The sequence below is a fragment of the Scomber japonicus genome, chromosome 18 (genome assembly GCF_027409825.1).
Source record: "Scomber japonicus isolate fScoJap1 chromosome 18, fScoJap1.pri, whole genome shotgun sequence".
In the NCBI taxonomy this organism is placed as follows: Eukaryota; Metazoa; Chordata; class Actinopteri; order Scombriformes; family Scombridae; genus Scomber; species Scomber japonicus.
The window spans coordinates 14,343,811-14,362,707 of record NC_070595.1 but is presented as its reverse complement, the minus strand read 5'-3'; the positions used below and the strand labels follow the sequence as shown (position 1 = coordinate 14,362,707).

Below are 18,897 nucleotides of genomic sequence, written 5' to 3'. Positions count from 1 at the left end.
GCAATAAACAGTTCACATATGCAGATGCAGATCCCCAGCTTGCAAGGCTGAACAGATACTGTGTGAAGTTCAGTGTCAGTATCTGTACATATACACGGTCACCCATAAATTTGGGATCATTTTGTTGTCAGACAAATTCCTCTTTTTATTTTTTATTTATACACATCAGTAATCACCTTTGACCAGGTGCAATGAGAATATATACCCTTTATCTATCAAGAATAAATCACATTTTTACAATCATTTCATTGAAAGAGGTAAAAAATATTTTATTCCACCTTTATGGGCGACCGTGTAGATGCATGCCTCACAATCATCCCATATTCGTCACCCTAACAAGTTATTCTTTTTTAATTACTTTGCTGTATTTGTAGGGACTTTTTCGTTCGGTCTCTGCTGACAATAAGGAGTCTGAATCCTTATCTGCCTTTTCCTCATTCCCTGGCCTTTTTCTTTCTCTGCCTCTGTGTAATGAGCAGTAAAGTTACAGTTTAGCCCCACAGCTCACCTTGGATGGTACCTGTTGACAACATTTTCTCACAGAAAGCAGAGAGTCTTACACTGTGCTTTTGGCTATAAAGGCAGTATAACATAATCTTAAGACAATGAAACCTAAGAAATATCCATTACAGATGTAGAATAATTAACTATCTGTCCCTGATATAATCTGCTGTTGCTGCTGTTAAAAAAATCTAATGGGAAAATAAATTCTCCAATGAACCCTCATTGGAGAAGCTGTAAAAAAACAAAACAAGAACTTTGTCTTTTGTGTTTTTAAAAATAAATCCTATTAAAAGATAGAAAGAAGAGTGCCATGAAAAATACGTTTGAATATGATTATGATATTGTACTGCATCCATAAACACCAACTGTTACAGATAGTCAGCACTTGAAAGACTTGAGTACCATAAAAAGGTAAAATAGGTGTGTCAGTAGTGTGAGTGCATGAATTTATCTTGTTGACATTTTACTGCATTTAGTGAATAGACCTTGTCAGCCTCTGTAAGCCTTAGCAATCGATCTATGACTGTAACTATCACAAATACACTTAATGAATTAGACCAACATGATTTAGACACAAATAGAATCAAGCTCTCTTATTAAGCACAATACTCAGACATTCTAAATAGTGGTGGAAACTAAGTAAGTACATGTCCTCAAGTACTGTACTAAAGTTTAATTTTGAGGTATTTGTCCTTTACTTGACTATTTCCAGGTTTATGCTGCTTTACACTTCCACTCCACTATATTCCAGTGATAAATATTTTACTCTTAACATTACATTTATTTGACAGCTTACTTACTTACTTTTCAGATGAAGATTTGACACAATGGATAATATAACAAGCTTACAATATATATATACATATTATATATACTATACAACACTATACAACACACTATTATTGGCTTTTGATGTCTTCCAAAAAAATGTGAGTAGTTAGGGTCACAATTCAGATATCTATGAGTTGTGAAAAGCTCCACCAAATAGTGTTTTTTAACTGTAAACTTCTCAGATGGTTTCATTTCAATACATGTTCAAATGATACAATATTTCATCAAAAAACAAAGATGAGAGACAGTTCAAAAACTGAAAACAGATTTGTGTAGCCCCCCCCCCCCACACACACACACAAGCTCACACATTTATAGAAGCTGTCTGAGGCATGCTTACTGTATAAATAAATGCCTTTAAATCGCAAAAGCTGATGAAACTTATAAGGTCTTATAAGGTGTGTATACTCCCATTTCAAAAGACACATGCCTGCAGAGAGCTTAATGCTGATGAGTGTAGATATGTTCAATGGCTGTTTTTATTTTTTCTGTTTTTCCTTTCATCATCTGGAATGAAGTAAATTGCAGTAAATTGAATTGACCTGGAGCACAGTGGACTTAACTGATGATGCTCATTGCTTGGTCGCCAGGGAAATGCTCAGTGCTGTCTCTTCTAAATCCTTGCGATAACTTATTCATGTTTCATTACAGCCAATCATGAAACCTGTGTCTTGTCAGTGGCTTAGTTTTATGTTTCTGGACCACTACAGTACATGAGTAAATGAGTAAAGAATAGTGATGTAAACTAAAGACAAACAGTGATTCCTTGGCTGTCATATATAGACCATTAATGAAAAGTGTAATAGAAACAACAAAAGCAGAAACACATTCAGCAGTCAAAGTTGAAAAACATGTTTCAGTAACACTGGAAATGCTTTGTTGGCATTAATAAAAAATGTCCAGGTAAACCAGGGCCAAAACAAAGTATGATGAAAAACCTGTATGTCTAAATTCTTGGACACATGTGGTATAATTATATACTCTCTGTGTGTCTCCTATAACTGATCCTTCATTCCAACTTAGTGGGAAAGAAAATAAGTGTTTAACAACAATGAAATGTTGGCATTATGCTGCCCTCTAGTGGATATTTATATTCTCTAGAACAGAAGAACATCCTCCAGTGTCTGTTTGTAATTATCTGAGTAGTTGCAGCGAAGCACATTCCAGATGTGATTGGTAATGCTCTTGTGAGAGTCCTGTGACCTTTAAGTATCCTCTGTCCCAACCTGACTGTCATCAGGTCTTCATGTGTTAAAGTCATGTGTTTGGAAGTGGATCATTCACACTAACTTAGTGTGTGGGAGAGACTGCCTGACTAAACATGACTGAACAGGCACTGACAAATATTTAGTGTTGTGCAAGGCGGTGATATGTTTCTTTGACAAGAGAGAGAGAAATCACGAGCTAAATGTTGCCTTATTATGATTTATCTAAATGTGAAATTGACCTTTTTATGTTTCATTAATATGTAGTTCTGTTCATCCACCACTTCCATTTTTCATACTGTTTTGCAAGACCATGCATTTGTTGACCAAAGCGATTTCTAATAACAAAAGGAAGCTGGAATTTTCTTGAATGTGAAATTAAGATTGTGTACTTGTACATATTTGTGTAACAAGCAATACAGCTTGTGGAGTGAAACAAAGCATCATCAGGCCCTGCACATCATGGTACCATTGTGTCTAATGTTTTATTGACATCCTTCTGACTCTCCTGTTAGCAATGTTTTACCTGTTAGGACAGAACAAATTACACCCTTATAATCCTCTTTAATTGATGAGATTGTTTGACCTCATGTGACCTCAGTGTATGGAATCTCTGCCCAATTGAAATCATCCAAATGCTCTGGCACAAAGCATATGTCACTGCACAGGACAGGCCACACATGTGTTGTCATGGTAGTTCAGTTTGGCTTTTTAAATGAAAAAAAGGCTTGAATGACTACTTGTAATGTAAAAGGGATTGCTGGTGACAATCTCGCCGCGAATTACCACACACCTGTGCACCTCAAAGAGGCTTATTAGCCTCATCTGAATCCCTGAGAATGAATATTGGACATTTGTCAAGTGGCCAGAAACACACTTATCTCTCTGCTACATAGTAGAGCAGGTAATTTCTTCCTAAAACCTCAGCCGTAATCAGCCTGGTGCTCTTCTGCCACAGTAGTGGCCAAAAACAATGTATACAGCTTCAACCCATCATGGGTGAATGTGGATTAAAGGTGCATATGGAGCTGTGATACTCACCAAAATGCATTGTGTATATCCCTGAGGTTTAACAAAAGTGTTGCATTCATTTTCTTACTCATAAAGGCAATTAAGCCAATTCAAGATATTTTTTAAAATTCTGTGTTCTTTACATTTATGTTTACTAGCTTACTGTGTTGTACTGTGCCTTTTCTTGTGCGTTGCTGTGTTTTTAGTGCATTACAGTCACTGGTTATTTGGTTATTGGTTTTGCATCGCATGTGATTGAGGTAAAGGAAACAGGAACCTACTCAAAAACAAAAAACCCCAAACTGCCATGGAACATTCAGAGGTCAGAAATACCACAGGGTATGTGCCATAGGTTTTAACTGTACTTGAGTTGTCACACAGATGGGTTCATGTTTAATTACACTTACTGTAGGTCCTCTAATAAGTTAAAATCATATGTGCAGTCAAAATGTCATATTTTCTTTCAGTCATATCATGCCAGACATTCAATATCAAAAACAACAGAAAAGTCTGCACACTGCAGGTATTTTATTTGGATATCACCAGAGTAATGTTTTGAGCACAATACTTTTATTATTTGTTTGTCTTTAAAACACAAATGGAGTGGGACCTGTAATCTCATTATAGGTAAAATATAATGACAATAAACCTTCTATTCTCTATTCTCTTCTTCAGACTAAAAATCAACTAGAACATCGCCATCTTAAATACACAAAAGGCCATGGTGACCTGACAATCACATGATGTGTCAGTCCCACTTAATACCTTAAACATGTGCATATAGGTGCAAACAAAAGAATTTCAAAGAATTCATACATTCTTTTGTTTGCACCTATATGCACATGTTTAAGGTATTATGTCACGGTTTGTTCTGCTCTTCTCCTGCTGCTGGTAAATTTCCATTCACCACACCCCTGTTCTACTCCTGCTAATCAGCCACACCCACCTCATCACTTAACTCGGTTCACCTGGGCACTCAGCTGCAGCTCATCAGTAATCACCTGGACTCTCAGCTGCACCCCATCTGTAATCAAGCCTGTACATATACTCCTGTTGTCCACTCACTCTTGGCCAGATCGTCTTTTGCAATTGCTTCATGCCAGCTCTTCCAGCAGTCACAGACTGATTCCCTGGTTCCGAAACTGCTTGCCTTGGACTTCCTTCCTTCCTTCCTTCCTTCCTTCCTTCCTTCCTTCCTTTCCTCGTGTCTACCCCGGTGGACGCACCAGCCTTCTATCCCTGACCTTAATTATTGCCTGTTGCTGTCTGCCTGTGGCTGTGTGGTGTCCCCCGGCTTCGATCCTGCCTGGTCATATACCTCAACTCCTTGAGTGCTACTGGCATGATTTTACCTGCTGCCTATTCTGTGTCATCAGTGACCCTGAGACCTGCCTGTTGTCCTACGCATTCTGCCTATACCTGTTCAGTTACCTTGGGGACTGTATAATAAAGATAATTTAAAACTGCTCACTGGTTCAGTGCTGCTATTGGGTTCTTCATCCACCCGTTACAGTATTAAGTGGGGTTGACATATCATGTGACTGTCAGGTCACCATGGCCTTTTGTGTATTTGACATGGCGATGTTCTATCTGATTTTTAGTATGAAGAAGAGCATTGTGCTCCAAATGTCACGCTGGTGATGGAATAAATGACCTGCATTGGGAGCTGTAGCGTGCAGACAATTCCCTTTGTCATTTGTTGTTTGGTCCAGCACCTGCTTTATTCATCTTCTGGATGTGCGCGTCAACCACATACGTTTCCCATCCATTTACTACAGTCTGCCGCTTATCCTCCCCAGCAATGCTCGTCAGCTCCTCCTGGGGGATCCTGCATTGTTCCCAGGCCAGGAGGGGTGTATATATATAACCCCCCCCCACCCCCCTCAGTGTGTATTCTGGTCTACCCAGGGGTCTTCCCCCCCAGTCGGACATGCCTGACCAGAGGCAGGATAGAAAAGGCCTCACTCGGATGTCCGAACTCCTGACCTTATCTCTAAGGCTGAGCCCACACACTGTACGGCAAGGTAGAGGTCACCTGGCTAAACATTTGTGATAGAATACATTTTCCATTTACAAATAACAAGATCAAAGAAACAAAATTTAAATGTATTCACAAATTCTATCTCACTCCAATAGAAATGCATAAAATCTCCCAAAACTATTCACCACTTTGCCCTAGATATAAAACAGAACAAGGAACATTTATGCATTTATTTTGGTATTGTGAATCATTGAAACAGTTTTGGATTTCAGTTCATCTTTTTACCAAATCTGTTTTAGAATTAGAATTTGATTTAAATCCATGGATTCCATATAGATAATACAAAATGCAGATTTCTAATAATTATATCATACTATGCTTAAAAAAAATGTATACTTACTTTATGGAAAGATGAATCACCTCCTTCAAGATGTTTGTAAACCACATTACAATTTTTTTCCTTTAGAGAGACTCACATAAGAAATATGGTCGGGAATAATTTTTTGTTGAGATGTGGGGGCCTTTACTTTCTTGCTTTAGGGAGCTAATCTATGTTTGTGATTTTTGGTTCAGAGCTTGAGTCAGTTGTATGAAAAATGTTATCTTATGCTGAGTGATTGATTGGTTGTGTTGTTGCTGTTTTGTTTTTCCTGTCTTCTTTTGTTTCAGCAGATTGCGTACTTGGTGTATGTGGAAATTATGTATGTGTATGTATAATTAAATGCTGCCTTAACAAAGCTGTGTAGGTGTGGTGCTACTAACATATGACCACTAATGAAGCATGGCACTTGTTTGGTTTTGATGTCAACTTTTCCACTGCAACATCTGTTACCTGTTGAAGGTGTTGCTGCATTAAAATCAGCTTTTTACTTTTCCTGTTGAAATAGTTTTCATGAGAAACTTTTACAGCAAACAAATGTAACAAATCTTACCTACTATCATAAAAAAACATGACGGTTGTATTATTTTACAGCATTGTAACAGTTAAATTAGTGCTGCGCAAAGCTGCTGGAAATATTGGAGGATGGTTTGGTATTTCCTGCATTCTCACATGTTTTTTATCAAGAAAAACCAACCCGACTACAGGAAACTGCAGGGTGGTCCAACAGAGGGATGATCCTGTGTCTTCTCAAACTGTCATTTAAAAGCATTTTCTTGATTCCCAGAAGCTTATTTTGAAGTAACAGAGTTTATTAGTATTAAGGTACTTTTTGTGTGTTGTGTTGGGGTTTTTCGAGGATTGCAGGCTGAATCTGTGAATCTAAAGCATTACATGATAGGTCAACAAAGGACACTTTGTTCTTAGCAAACAAGTTATTTCTCTGTCATACTTCCTTTATATTTGTTGACTCCTGTATTCTTCACTTTTATTGCTATATTCATCATTATTTGAACAAACTGTAATAGCATACGGTTTCCTCTGACTCACCCAGTCACGTGGGAGGAGGAAAAGGAGGGGGCATGATGAAGTTTCAAGCCTACAGTTAGTCGTCATTCTTGTCGGACTGGAGGAACTAAAACCCCTTTTTTTCCCTCTGTAAGTTGTGCCACACACAGTGAAAACTCTGATTTAATTCCTTATTTATCCAGTTTTGGTTTTACTTCCCTTTTTTGTGCCTCACACAGGACCAAGCAGCTCGAGGAGAGAGGGTGCTCTCTCTCTATGTTGATGGAAAGTCACAGGTATGCTTTTTTACAAACTGGTTATATAATATCCAGCAGCTGTTGCCAACTTATGGTGTTTGTGTAAAATAGGAATGTTAATACACTCAGTGTAGCCTCTATGGATTTAGATGATGTTACTACTTGAGTCAGAACATAGTAATTTTCTTTTTTTCGTTTTTTTTGCAACATTTTTTTATTCAAATATTTCTCGTCACTGTGAGCTTTATTCATCAGGCTGTCAAACAAAAGAGGGCGAGGCACCAGGCAAGACAGGGTTGAGTCAAAGTCCTCAGTGGCTGCTTTAAAATTGATTTATGATGAGGTAGGGTATGGCTGGCTATAGAAATGACTAGGCCTCTTTAGTATAAACAACAGACTGACTGCATTCTTCTCATATGAAAATACAACAAAAAACAGCAAGAATCGAACAATGCTGATTTATGGTATGACACTGTCGCACTCATTTATGTTGGTTACGGATGTGGAAAAAGCTTTTAAGGATGGGCAGCATTATCAGAGTAAAGTGCTTTTCTTGTAAATAGTATGCCACTCCCCTTAAGCAAATGCTGAAGTTCATTGCTTCCATCCGGTTTCCTTGAACCAAGCAAGTATTCAAGTATGCACTATTACTGTAGTTTGACATTTCTTTAAATTACACACAGTGCTATGTTTGATCAAGAAAGTAACACATTGTATCTTGTCTTAGTTAAACTCAGAATTCCTACTGCTACACATGTGTCCTAGTAAAAGGTTGATGTTAAACTTGAGCCTTTCGTTTTTGTCACATTAATAGCTATAACTGACAAAGACTAACTATTGTGTGTATTGCTAAGAGGATGTCCAATTTTTGATTTCACAGTGTATATCCTCAGGAAAGGCCACATTACTTCACTTCCCCCACAGCGGTCAATCATTACATTTTTTTACTTCCTTCTGCCATTGATTATGAGTTTATTTAAATTGGCCCGGCTTCAATAAGCCATTGTGTTACCATCTGCGTCATTTCTCGCAGCCACCAATCAACATCAGAAATGTTTGTGAGGTATTACTGTCAGACTCTAAACCCTCTTTTTTTCCTTGACAGTGTTTCTAAGGTAACAAAACAGATTATATAATACTTCAACATGGATATAGGTGCGATGCTGTGTTTGGCTCCAGTTTGTATTTAATATACTACCACTAGATTAATGGCAAACAAGTGTTCACAATTTATATGTAAACATTGTTGCAGCAATACATTAGATTAGGGAAATGCAATAAATACACAGGTGACAAAACCAGTGTTATTATTTATGTAAATTATTGTATACATTTGGTAGTTCTCAGTACTTAGATGATTTTCATCAGACTAACAATGTAGAGATGCTCTCCTCCTCATTTCTTATTCAATTATTCACTAAAAGTTTTTTTTTTTAAATTTTACATATTTTAAAGCCAATAGTGCCACTTAAAGAATGTCTATAACACATTTCTCATACTGTATTCAGTAACGATATCTGAAGATGGAAAAAGGATACCAACCACAGGACGCTCCCCCCTACCCTGGCCCACCTCTGAACTACGGGGCACCTCAGCTAGTCATGCACCCTCAACCAGCCATGTACCCTCAGCCAGCCATGTACCCTCAGCCTCAGCCGGGTTTCGCTCCTTCCCCTGTAGGACCTCCACCTGTTGGATACCAGGGAGGTCTGTGCTCACCGCCCTATTTCACTATTCACTATTTTTTTAACATAAAAAAACAAATGTGTCTTTGTCTTACAGTCAATGCTTTGTATAGCCTGTAATCAACTTATATTTCCAAATCCACCCATGAGACAGATTTATGTTAAAATACAATACCTGATCAAAGTTCATAAAGAGGTGATAGAGAGATGTATGTTGTAGAATGGTAGTAAAAGTTTGGCAGGTGATTTAAATATCTGTTCTTCCCCTGCCAGGTAATGCTTATGCTCCGGGCCCAGTTGCACCTGCCACAACAGGTGAGGTGATTGATCTAATGCAAGACACGACATACATGCATGTGCATTCACACACACACACACACACACACACACACACACACACACACACATACCACATATAATTAAACAAATCTGTGAACACACCTATGTGAGCAGATAGCTGATATATTTTGATTCCAGTTCGTGAAAGGAGAATGACTGCCTCTACACAGCAAGAGAGAGTCTGTGGGTGAAGTCCCCCCTAACTGATCTGAAGAATAGTCCGTTTGTAGCCTGAGTGCATCACAAAGAGCTATTGTTCACTGTTCATGCTCAGGGTGTCCAGTCACAATTTGAGTTTCTTTTTCTAACATGAATAATTCATATCACAGAGCTCATATACACTCTAGGATCCTCATGTGTTGTAATTGTCACATTTATATTCTTAATGAGTTTCATATTACAAAAAATAAACAATCTGAACAATACTTTACTGTAAAATCTTTTATCAATTTAAACTTACTATAAACTTATATTACAGTACAGTCAAACAACAAAATGGGACTGCTCATAAGTAACTACTGTGGAAATGTCAGCCTCTGCTGGTCTTTCTAAATCAATGCAGTCAGTACATTCATCTCCTGATCCTCTGGTAACGACAGCTACACAAATGCACAGTCTGCAGTAACAGCAGAAATGTCCTACTCACTGACAGGCTGGCCACTACAGTTACACATATTGACATATTGTTACATTTTGTTCAAATGTGAATGGCATACTCTCAATAGTTGAACACTGATTTTTTTGGTCTGCATATTGGTGTCTGTGTCTGTTGCATATATCCACAAGAGGTCAGCATTTGTCTTTTTTGTACAATCAAATGGTTCAACGATTACTGCATGTGAACATCACTTCCAGTGTTTCCGTCTAAAATGTGTTTAGTCCAATAGATGATCAAATACTGCAGTGAGAAATGGGTGCAGAAAGGGGGCACTATATACACTAAATTTAGGCTGATAGGTAATGTGAAGTATTAATGTTAGGTGATGTGCATTTCTCATTTTCAGTGACTCATGTTGTTGTAACGCCTGCACTGCATGACACCCCTGGACAAACGGTGTGTCCCCACTGCCAGCAGTCAGTGGTCACCAAGACAGAGCACTCAGCAGGCCTGATGACCTGGGCCATCTGCGGCGGCCTTGCCCTCTTTGGGTAAAAAAGGAACCAGAAAAGATAAAGATATTTTAAACTTTAAAGCTGAAAGTACAGAAGAAATAATTCACCTTGCTTCCTCTTACAGGTGTTTCCTCTGCTGCTGTATCCCATTCTGCATTGATTCCTGTAAAGATGTGGAGCATCGCTGTCCATCCTGCCACAGAGTCATCTACATATACAAGCGAATATGAAACTAGCCTTGGGAAGGGGAACTCATCTTATCTGTGTCCTATAAAAGCATTTCACTATACACCATGTACTTAGTAGGGGAGAACAGGGTTGGTAGTCACACTTTTTACTTTCCTTTGAATTCTTCATAAACCATAAACTGAATAAATTCCCTTTTCATTTGTAATGAAAGCCTAAAGTGTCAGGTAGGAATAGAGTGGTGATGGGGAGGGTGGTGGGGATGGTTGTCCCTGTGTTATTGTATGTATACAGTCTTAAAAAAGTATTTAAAATGTTTAGTTTAATTGAAATACAACAACCTAACACATCCCCTGCACCAAGAGAACATAAACAGGAAAAATCATTACATTAAGTGCCTTTTTTGTCCTTATATGACAATATTCTTCATTTTCACCTCTGACAGCTCTGAAGGAGTCTGACCCTTGTTTGTCTTCCTGACAGAGTTCCAGGTCATTTTTCTATCTTAAAAGAAAGAAATAACTAGATATAGCGCACTATATATGTATATACCAACATGTGACAACCAACCCTGAAGAGAATGTGAAAAGCATCCCCAACTGGGATTGTTTGCTACTAGCAAAGCTAACAACCACATGCTTTGGTGTATCTAAGACAAAAAACCTAACTATCACTCTCTCTTCATACTTTTTAATGGTAATGATTGATTTATTATAAACTCATTGTGTAAAAGCCCAGAAGAGAAACACTGAAGAGTTGGATGTTTACATTTTCACATGAAAAACACTAAATGTCATTTCACCTCAATGTCAAGCAGTTTACCCCAGAAATGACCTCTGAAGTAACATCTCACCTAAATTCTGAAACTTTCAGCACCAAAACTTTTTAACAGTGCCCTCTAGGGCCCGAGATCTGATGAATGTGACAACCAACCCCGTTCTCCCCTAGTTATTTGCTAGCTCTTTCTCTGTGTCAGATGCATTTCACATTTAAGCCATATTTTATATTTCAACAATCGTTTGAGATTTTCCATGAGCCTCAGTAGTTTGTAGTTTAAAGGTCATTGAGGTAGTCTGTCCATTTTCTTTTCTTTGAATGGGTGTTTTCTGTGTTATATTCAGCACAATATATTTAATGTTCACTGCCCATGGGCCATATTAACAGTGATGTGTTCACTTAAATGGTATATGAATAGTATAGAATATATTTGAAAAATCAGTCATTCTGTGTCTTGAAACTCATTTGAATTCATTTAACAATAGCAGGACCACAAAAGTGAACAACTTTTAAAAAACAAATAGTAAAAACAAAGATCATACCTTCATCCACCAACTCTGATATGGCCATGCCATTGTTAATTGTATAAAATTAGTGTAGTTTCGAAACATTATATGACATTATAGATACATACATTATATTCAAATGTCCTCTCTATTGTTGTTATTTAATGTTACTATGTATATTAATATCATTTGATCTTAGTGAATGTTAATATCGTAATAAAACATGTTTTGTTTTTGTACCTCCATTAATTTCCATTGAATCACTTTTCATACAGTTGATGCATGGTGTCCACTATAGATGGCTAACTCCCTCAAAATACAGTATAATAAAGAAAAAATATATTGGCATGATTTTTCACTTGTTTAAGAGTAAAAACAAACAATAAAAAAGGCCACTTTCAAATGTGGTACTGAATCAGATACATATCAGAATTTTTTGAATGCGACTGCAATCTGAACAGTCAACAAAAAATCGGATTTGAGCAATACATGGGAACTGAGCATTAAGGCCTGCAGTGTGAACTTAGCCTATGTAACACGCCGTTCCAATAAACTGATCTGTACAGTTTTTGGTGACTTATCGCTAGCTCTAACGTGTAGCATTTTGATGTATGATACAATTCCCTTTGGTCTCACAGATGAAATCCAACAACTGTAGCTGCTTTGTTCTGTAGAATATAAACATGCTACCTCTGATGATGCTGCTATCCAAAAGATCAAATATTGCACTTACAGTACAATAACAACACAATGGGCCAGACGCAAGAACCACTCGTACGCACAGATTCGTTCTTAAACCATGCGTACTAGTGATTTACGAGAATTTGCCGCATTCACCAATTTTTCTCTTATTGTGGATTTTCTCTTAGGTACGAACAAAATGTACGAGTAATGCAGACCTGTCGTACCTGTCACGCACAACCAACCGGCAGTCCTTCAAAGTAATAAAACATGACTGTTACTGTCTAATTGTCTAATGGCAGTGTGCCAACGTTATCATGTCTTTTGGGGGAACTCAAATTTCCCTGGGTGTTAGTAGGTCTGTGCTGACAGCAATCCGACAGCAGGTGTAACATCAGCGGTTGAGCTTCAGAGTCAACTGACTTGGATTTTCTTTTTAACATCACTGTATGCTAACTACCACTTAACAGAGAAATGAATAATGACGATCCACAGGCTGAGCGTATATTATATTGTCAGTATTTTAGAGACCCTTGGGGTAATGGGTGTGAACTACATGTTAATTTACTATTCTCTGGAACGTGCGTTCATTTAGAACAGGTGGGAGTCATCATGTTTACGAAGGTCATTTACGACTGTTTCCTGGTGATACGAATCCGACCAATCCTGGTTTGGTGAATCCGACGTGGCACACATGTAAATTCCACCTCACGAAAAAAGTACGACAGATTTAAGAAGAAAAATACAAACATATTCTTGCATCTGACCCATTGATTGATGAAATTCACCACCATCTCAATGGTATTGACCCCATTCAGAAGAAAGTTTGTTCCTCCTGCACCACTCCACCAAACTGTTCCAAAGGTCTTTGTACACTTCTGACACACCAAGAACTGCAGTCATCTGAAATCCTCTGCAGTTGACAGGACTTTGTACTATTTTGTTGCAGACAGTAATAAAAGTTTGTGTCTGCGTTTCATTTTTTTTCTGTTTAGCTTTAAATGCTGTGGTCTCAGTCACGTGGTTAGCTGAAACCAAACGAATGGCTTAAGGGGGAGGATATCAGTCATGATCACCACTTGAAGCGTCACCTTGTTCCAGAGACACATCTGTAGAGGTCAGCTTTTCCTATTATGTCTGTCTATAGCTTTCTTAGTAAGATACACTAGTTTGATTGTGAAGCTAAGAAGCCATTTGTTGATTTTCAAGTTTAATTAGAAGATCAAGTAGTTTTTGTACTATTACAGTTTTTGTTAATAATGTCAGTACAGTTACTATTATGGTGTTACCATTATCCTTCTCTTAATGAAGTAAATGTATTGAAGAACTAGTGGTAATTTTAAAAATTTAAACAATAAACTATTGTTTGTTTTGCTGACATTTGACTTTCTACGTTATGTACTGATGTTGGATGTCTATGTTATGTAATACAGTCAAACATAAGGTGAATGTAAGACAAACTGCCCATAAATATCCTATTTATGGGCAGTTCCTCATTGCCTAGTGGCAGCTTCCACAAACTTGTTTGTTCTGTCTTAATGACTTTTTTTGCAGCCCTTCAAAAACAGCCACGAAGTTAAATAAGTGTTTTGTTTTGTTGTTGTTTTTCATTGTTGTTCATGGAAAGATATTCTAGTAGAGCCCCAAAAATATGGATCTAGAAATGTGCCCTTTAACTTAAAATAATTTATTTTGTAATTCAGTTAAATGAACACCCATATACCACTGAAAGTGAGATTAAAAAATCATTTTAGAGTTAAAATAAAAAAATAATTTTGTCATTAAGATAGAGCAAACAATTTGATACAGTATTATAATATACAGTATTGGGTCAATTAACCACTAATATAGAAAGATTAAATCAGTAAGGACCTTGATTGTGAACATACAGTTTTATACTGTTTGAAGATATTAACTATCTTTACTACCAATTATTACTGTCCTTGTTATTTTCTTTTAGGTTATGACTTAAATGTTGTTTCAGATATTATGATAAAGTTCAAGTTTTACATGTTAATGTCTTACTTTACAGCTATGGGAGAAGGTAAGTTTTGACCTGCCAACATGCCCACCTTCTCATGGTAACATGTTCAAAACATTGCAAAACATTGTTCAAACCTTGATTATAGTAATATGATTATGTTTAATACATTATTTATGTCTTATGTAAACTATATATCTGCAGGTTTCAGTAAGCCATGGAGAGATATGCCAGAGTGAGTACTACTTTGCTATTTACACTGTACTGAAACCTTACTTCTTGGTATTTGTGTCATGAAAGTGCCACCATTAAAGCTAAAGAGACCCTTAATACTAAGTTAATAGATGCTTTTCACAGCAGACATTTTGACTTATCCAGGCTCTATTGTGCATGCTTACTTACTGGCATGGCTCACTGTGACAAGTAAGGAACCATCATTAATGTTAATAATTACACCTGCATTATTTGCTTTTACTGCTTTGACAAATCAGAATGTCTGCCTGTTTTTTTATTTTTTATAATGAAGTTATTCAGCATTTATTGTGGAAAATTTAGTAAGCCTGCAGAGGAAAGTGTTATCATTAAACTTATCTGAAAGTACCAAAGAAAATCTCCCAAATGTAAGATCTCTGATTGTAACTGTCAACTGTCTTTTTCATTCATTATATCCAATATCACAGTTTACTTTTCCTTAAAGCACCAGTGTGTAGGCATATAGCTCATCCTCCACTTCCAAGTGTGTAGTAGGGGAACCTACTGTACAGTGGCTGCAAATCTTGTGAAAAATGTAAAATGCCCTCTCTAGAGTCAGTGTTTGGTTTGTCTGTCTTGATGTAAAAGGCTCATTTTGAGGTCACAAAACACAACAGTTCTTATGTTTAAGTGATTATACACTAATTAAACATGAATATTATATTCCATATCTGCCAAGTCCATTCTGCTAGATGCCACTAAATTCTACATACCACACCTTTAAGTACATTTTTGACTACTTGGTTTTGATACTTATTCTTTCACATATAATGGCGGATGAATGGTGGTCATAAGTCATAATAACTTTTTTAACTCATGTGTTAAGATTTTATTTCTGGAGTAAACATGAAGCCCAAACACCTCAACAACAGTATAGGCAAACCTACTGAACAGATAACACACTGAGAAAAATCATATATAATAATTTGCTGTGGGAATAAAAAATCTGATCTAATCTAATGTTTATCTCTATTAAAAAGGAGCAAAGAGGATGATCTGAGCTTTGTGGAAAATTATCGACCAAAAAAGAAAGAGATCAAACATCTCAGAATTCTGCTTGTTGGAACAACTGGTGCCGGCAAGTCCAGTTTCATCAACTCTGTCGGCAGCTGTTTACGAGGCAAAATTAACAGTAACAGAGCTTTCACAGATGCAACCTCCGGGAACAGCTTCACCACAAAAGTAAGTCTTTTGATTGTGTTACTTATAAGCAAAACTATTCATCTATATGTATTTCATACAAAATGAAAACACTTAAGTGGCTGACCACAAGACAGCAACAGTACACTGACTCAAACTAGATACAATTATTGCAATTATTTACTGTAAATTACAACATTAACATTATACACATACAAAAGTGGAAGTAAAGAATGATATTCATGGCTAAAATAATAAAATTTAATTTAACAGATTGCCAGACAGGAGAGAAAGACAGAAAAAAAGAATGAAGAGCTGTCATATTGACTGTAATAACTAAAACATTCAGCATGTGGAAAGACAAAAACATAGTATGATTAAATTGTGTTCCTAAGAAATCCTTCCTTTGGTTGAAAGTATTTTGACCTTTTGATGGAAAGTCAGTAGGTGTAGATTCTGTGAGTAAATATCTGCAGCTTACTGTAGGAATGTAAAAGTCATCTGACGCTTGAAAATGACTGTACTTTCTTTTTTTCACAGTTCAAAACTCACAAAATCAAGAATGAAAACTGTGAAAGCTTTTATCCCTTTGTTTTCAATGACACCATGGGTCTTGAGCCAAAAAATTATCATGGAGTCCATGTGGAAGACATCAAACTGGTGATGAAAGGACACGTGAGAGAAAATTACACGGTACAATTCTTCATCTTTAACAACAGTTTCTCTTTTTCACAAAAAATAAAAAATATACATTTAATTCCAAATGTAATGGTTTGATTTCAATTGATTTCTAGTTTAATCATCAATCCCCATTGTCTGAGGGTGATGAAGGTTACAACCCAAACCCCACGCCAGACGACAAAGTTCATGTTCTGGTTTTTGTCGCTGACGCTGGTAAAGTATCTTTAATGGATGAAGACATTGTGAAGAAAATGAAGGACATACGACAGGCAGCCTGTGATTTGGGTAGGCATCAACATGCTTATTACTTTGTTTGCAGTCATGGTTCCCTAAGTTAATATAAATCTAAATTACACACAAAAAAGTTTAAAATATTGGCTCATTTTTTTGTCTCAACAGAGATTCCTCAAGTGGCAATTCTAACAAAAATAGATGAAGCCTGTCCTAAGAATAAAACAAACATACAGGATGTCTATAAAAGCAAGTATCTGAAGGAAAAGGTAATTTTCTTTCTGTAATTTCTTGTTTGTAAATTCTTTGAAATATAATGTAAATTCACATTTCAGTATGCTTTTATCAGCTCTGTTAAATTCATTGTGAACTGAAATACTGTTTCTTAAAACTTAGGTTGACATGTTCAGCAAGCAGGTGGTGGGCCTTCCACAGAGCTGCATCTTCCTTGTGAAGAACTACAGTTCAGAAACCTACACAAATGACTACATTGACACAATGATGCTGAACACACTGGGACATATAATAAACTATGGAGAAGACTATCTCAATAATCAACGTGTTTGATTGTAGCAAAATATAGTGCGACATCATGATCTAAACATATTAACAACATATTAACACATTTGCGTTGTAAATTTTTACACATCTTTTGGGGATTTTCATTTAGAATTGACATTGTACATATGGTATTTATTTTGATTCAGGAGTTAGTGAGTTTGTTCTTTGTTACCTTGTTGAATATGAATAACGAATCACTCTGCTGTGATTCGTTCAGGTTTTCTTGTTTTTAATTGTATGTTTTAATGTTTCAAATTTTTACTATTATTGGGTTTTATTTTTACTTTTTCAAATTGTATGTTTTTATGTTCTTTGATTACAATTCTTACCGTTAAATGTTTTGTTTTTATGTAAAGCACATTGAGGTGCCCCGGGTATGAAATGCACTAGAGAATTAAACAGCCTTGACTTGCCTTGTAACTAAAACCTGGATTTTTACTCTGGCTTTGAAGATGTTGAATTTGCAGCCTCAATCACACAAATACCACATCTTCACATATATAATTATACAGATTTGTATAATGTTTGTACATTTTATGTACATTGTATGTATTGTATGTTTATCAGTCACTGGAAAACTTGAAATGTTTAGCTGATTAACATACAGTAAGCTATCAATAAAATAAGTATTGAATGGTAAATGTCAGCTATTGTTACTGTGTCTCAGGGGGACAAGAGTCCCTCAGAAATAAAAGGGAGTGAATCCATAGATGTGGAGCAGAAGTATCTGTTACTTAAATATGCTACTATAGAGAAATATAACATTATCAACTAATAAAATACCACAAATCATTATATATTAAACTATCCAGCAGTACATGAAGTCGATAAAATTATGACATCAATATGACATTTACACATCAACAAATCTGTAAACTTTTTTTTCTTCTTCTTATCTTACTATTATTATTATTATTATTGTTTTCTAAGGGCACAACAGTAGAGGTAAAGCTTTTTATGATATCTATCCTCAAATGTGGTTTCCTGATAACCTTGTGTTAGTAAGAAGTGAAATGCTAGCCTATGTTTATATTTTGGTACAGTATCACCAATAATAGAAACCATTATTAGAATTATTTGTTAAGTTGATAGTCATTCTATAAATTTGAATTAAATGTTAAGAATAACTACTCTGTCTATTGGCGCTCCCTAGTGGTGCTCTTGAGAGAGGGAGGTGAGAGTGTATTTTGTTGAGTTTTGAGTTGGATTTTTTTGAGAAATGGGCCTATTATGTGATACAGAGTGGTATGGCAATAATACCAAATAAATTCTGAATTTCATCAGGAAAGGGATTACTGATGAAAATATTCAGTTTTAGTGATTCTCGTGTTAGGCTTTAAAGTAATTCAACAAGATTATGTGTTTAAAAAAAATCAGTACAATACCATGTACAATACAGAGTGGTGGGGCATAAAAAGCTTACGTTAGCATGACCGTGACGTCATCACGCGATCTGGTCAACATCTCAGCTGTTGTGATGGGGCGTTCAAAGATTGTCGGAAATGTTGCAAACATGGCCACCTGGATGAAAAACATTAGGTGACCAATTCAGGAAGTTGGTGTTTTTTTAGTGAATGCTGTTTACACA

General features: G+C 36.4%; 2 protein-coding genes across 2 annotated transcripts; both read left to right on the top strand.

Moving 5' to 3' along the window:
* The first annotated feature begins 7,052 nt into the window (after window positions 1–7,052).
* LOC128378991 (lipopolysaccharide-induced tumor necrosis factor-alpha factor homolog) lies at window positions 7,053–10,709 on the top strand. The gene is made up of 5 exons (XM_053338588.1): window positions 7,053–7,215; window positions 8,685–8,883; window positions 9,135–9,176; window positions 10,205–10,349; window positions 10,438–10,709. Exons 2-5 carry the CDS (start codon window positions 8,700–8,702, stop codon window positions 10,541–10,543), a joined length of 477 nt encoding a protein of 158 aa, XP_053194563.1. The 5' UTR covers window positions 7,053–7,215; window positions 8,685–8,699; the 3' UTR covers window positions 10,544–10,709.
* A 3,818-nt stretch (window positions 10,710–14,527) lies between these two features.
* Window positions 14,528–17,315, top strand: LOC128379246 (interferon-induced protein 44-like). The gene is made up of 6 exons (XM_053338871.1): window positions 14,528–14,544; window positions 15,677–15,878; window positions 16,377–16,529; window positions 16,631–16,802; window positions 16,917–17,017; window positions 17,145–17,315. The coding sequence occupies exons 1-6, from the start codon at window positions 14,528–14,530 to the stop codon at window positions 17,313–17,315; spliced, it is 816 nt and encodes a 271-aa protein (XP_053194846.1).
* The last annotated feature ends 1,582 nt before the right edge of the window (window positions 17,316–18,897 follow it).

Excerpts from the sequence above, each read along its gene's own strand:
- LOC128379246 (XM_053338871.1), top strand. Across the intron at positions 15,879-16,376 it reads GGAACAGCTTCACCACAAAA|TTCAAAACTCACAAAATCAA; the intron begins GTAAGTCTTTTG and ends TTTTTTTCACAG. Across the intron at positions 16,530-16,630 it reads ACGTGAGAGAAAATTACACG|TTTAATCATCAATCCCCATT; the intron begins GTACAATTCTTC and ends ATTGATTTCTAG.
- LOC128378991 (XM_053338588.1), top strand. The coding sequence starts at position 8,700 with ATGGAAAAAGGATACCAACCACAGGACGCTCCCCCCTACCCTGGCCCA. Across the intron at positions 9,177-10,204 it reads AGTTGCACCTGCCACAACAG|TGACTCATGTTGTTGTAACG; the intron begins GTGAGGTGATTG and ends TCTCATTTTCAG. Across the intron at positions 10,350-10,437 it reads GGCGGCCTTGCCCTCTTTGG|GTGTTTCCTCTGCTGCTGTA; the intron begins GTAAAAAAGGAA and ends TTCCTCTTACAG.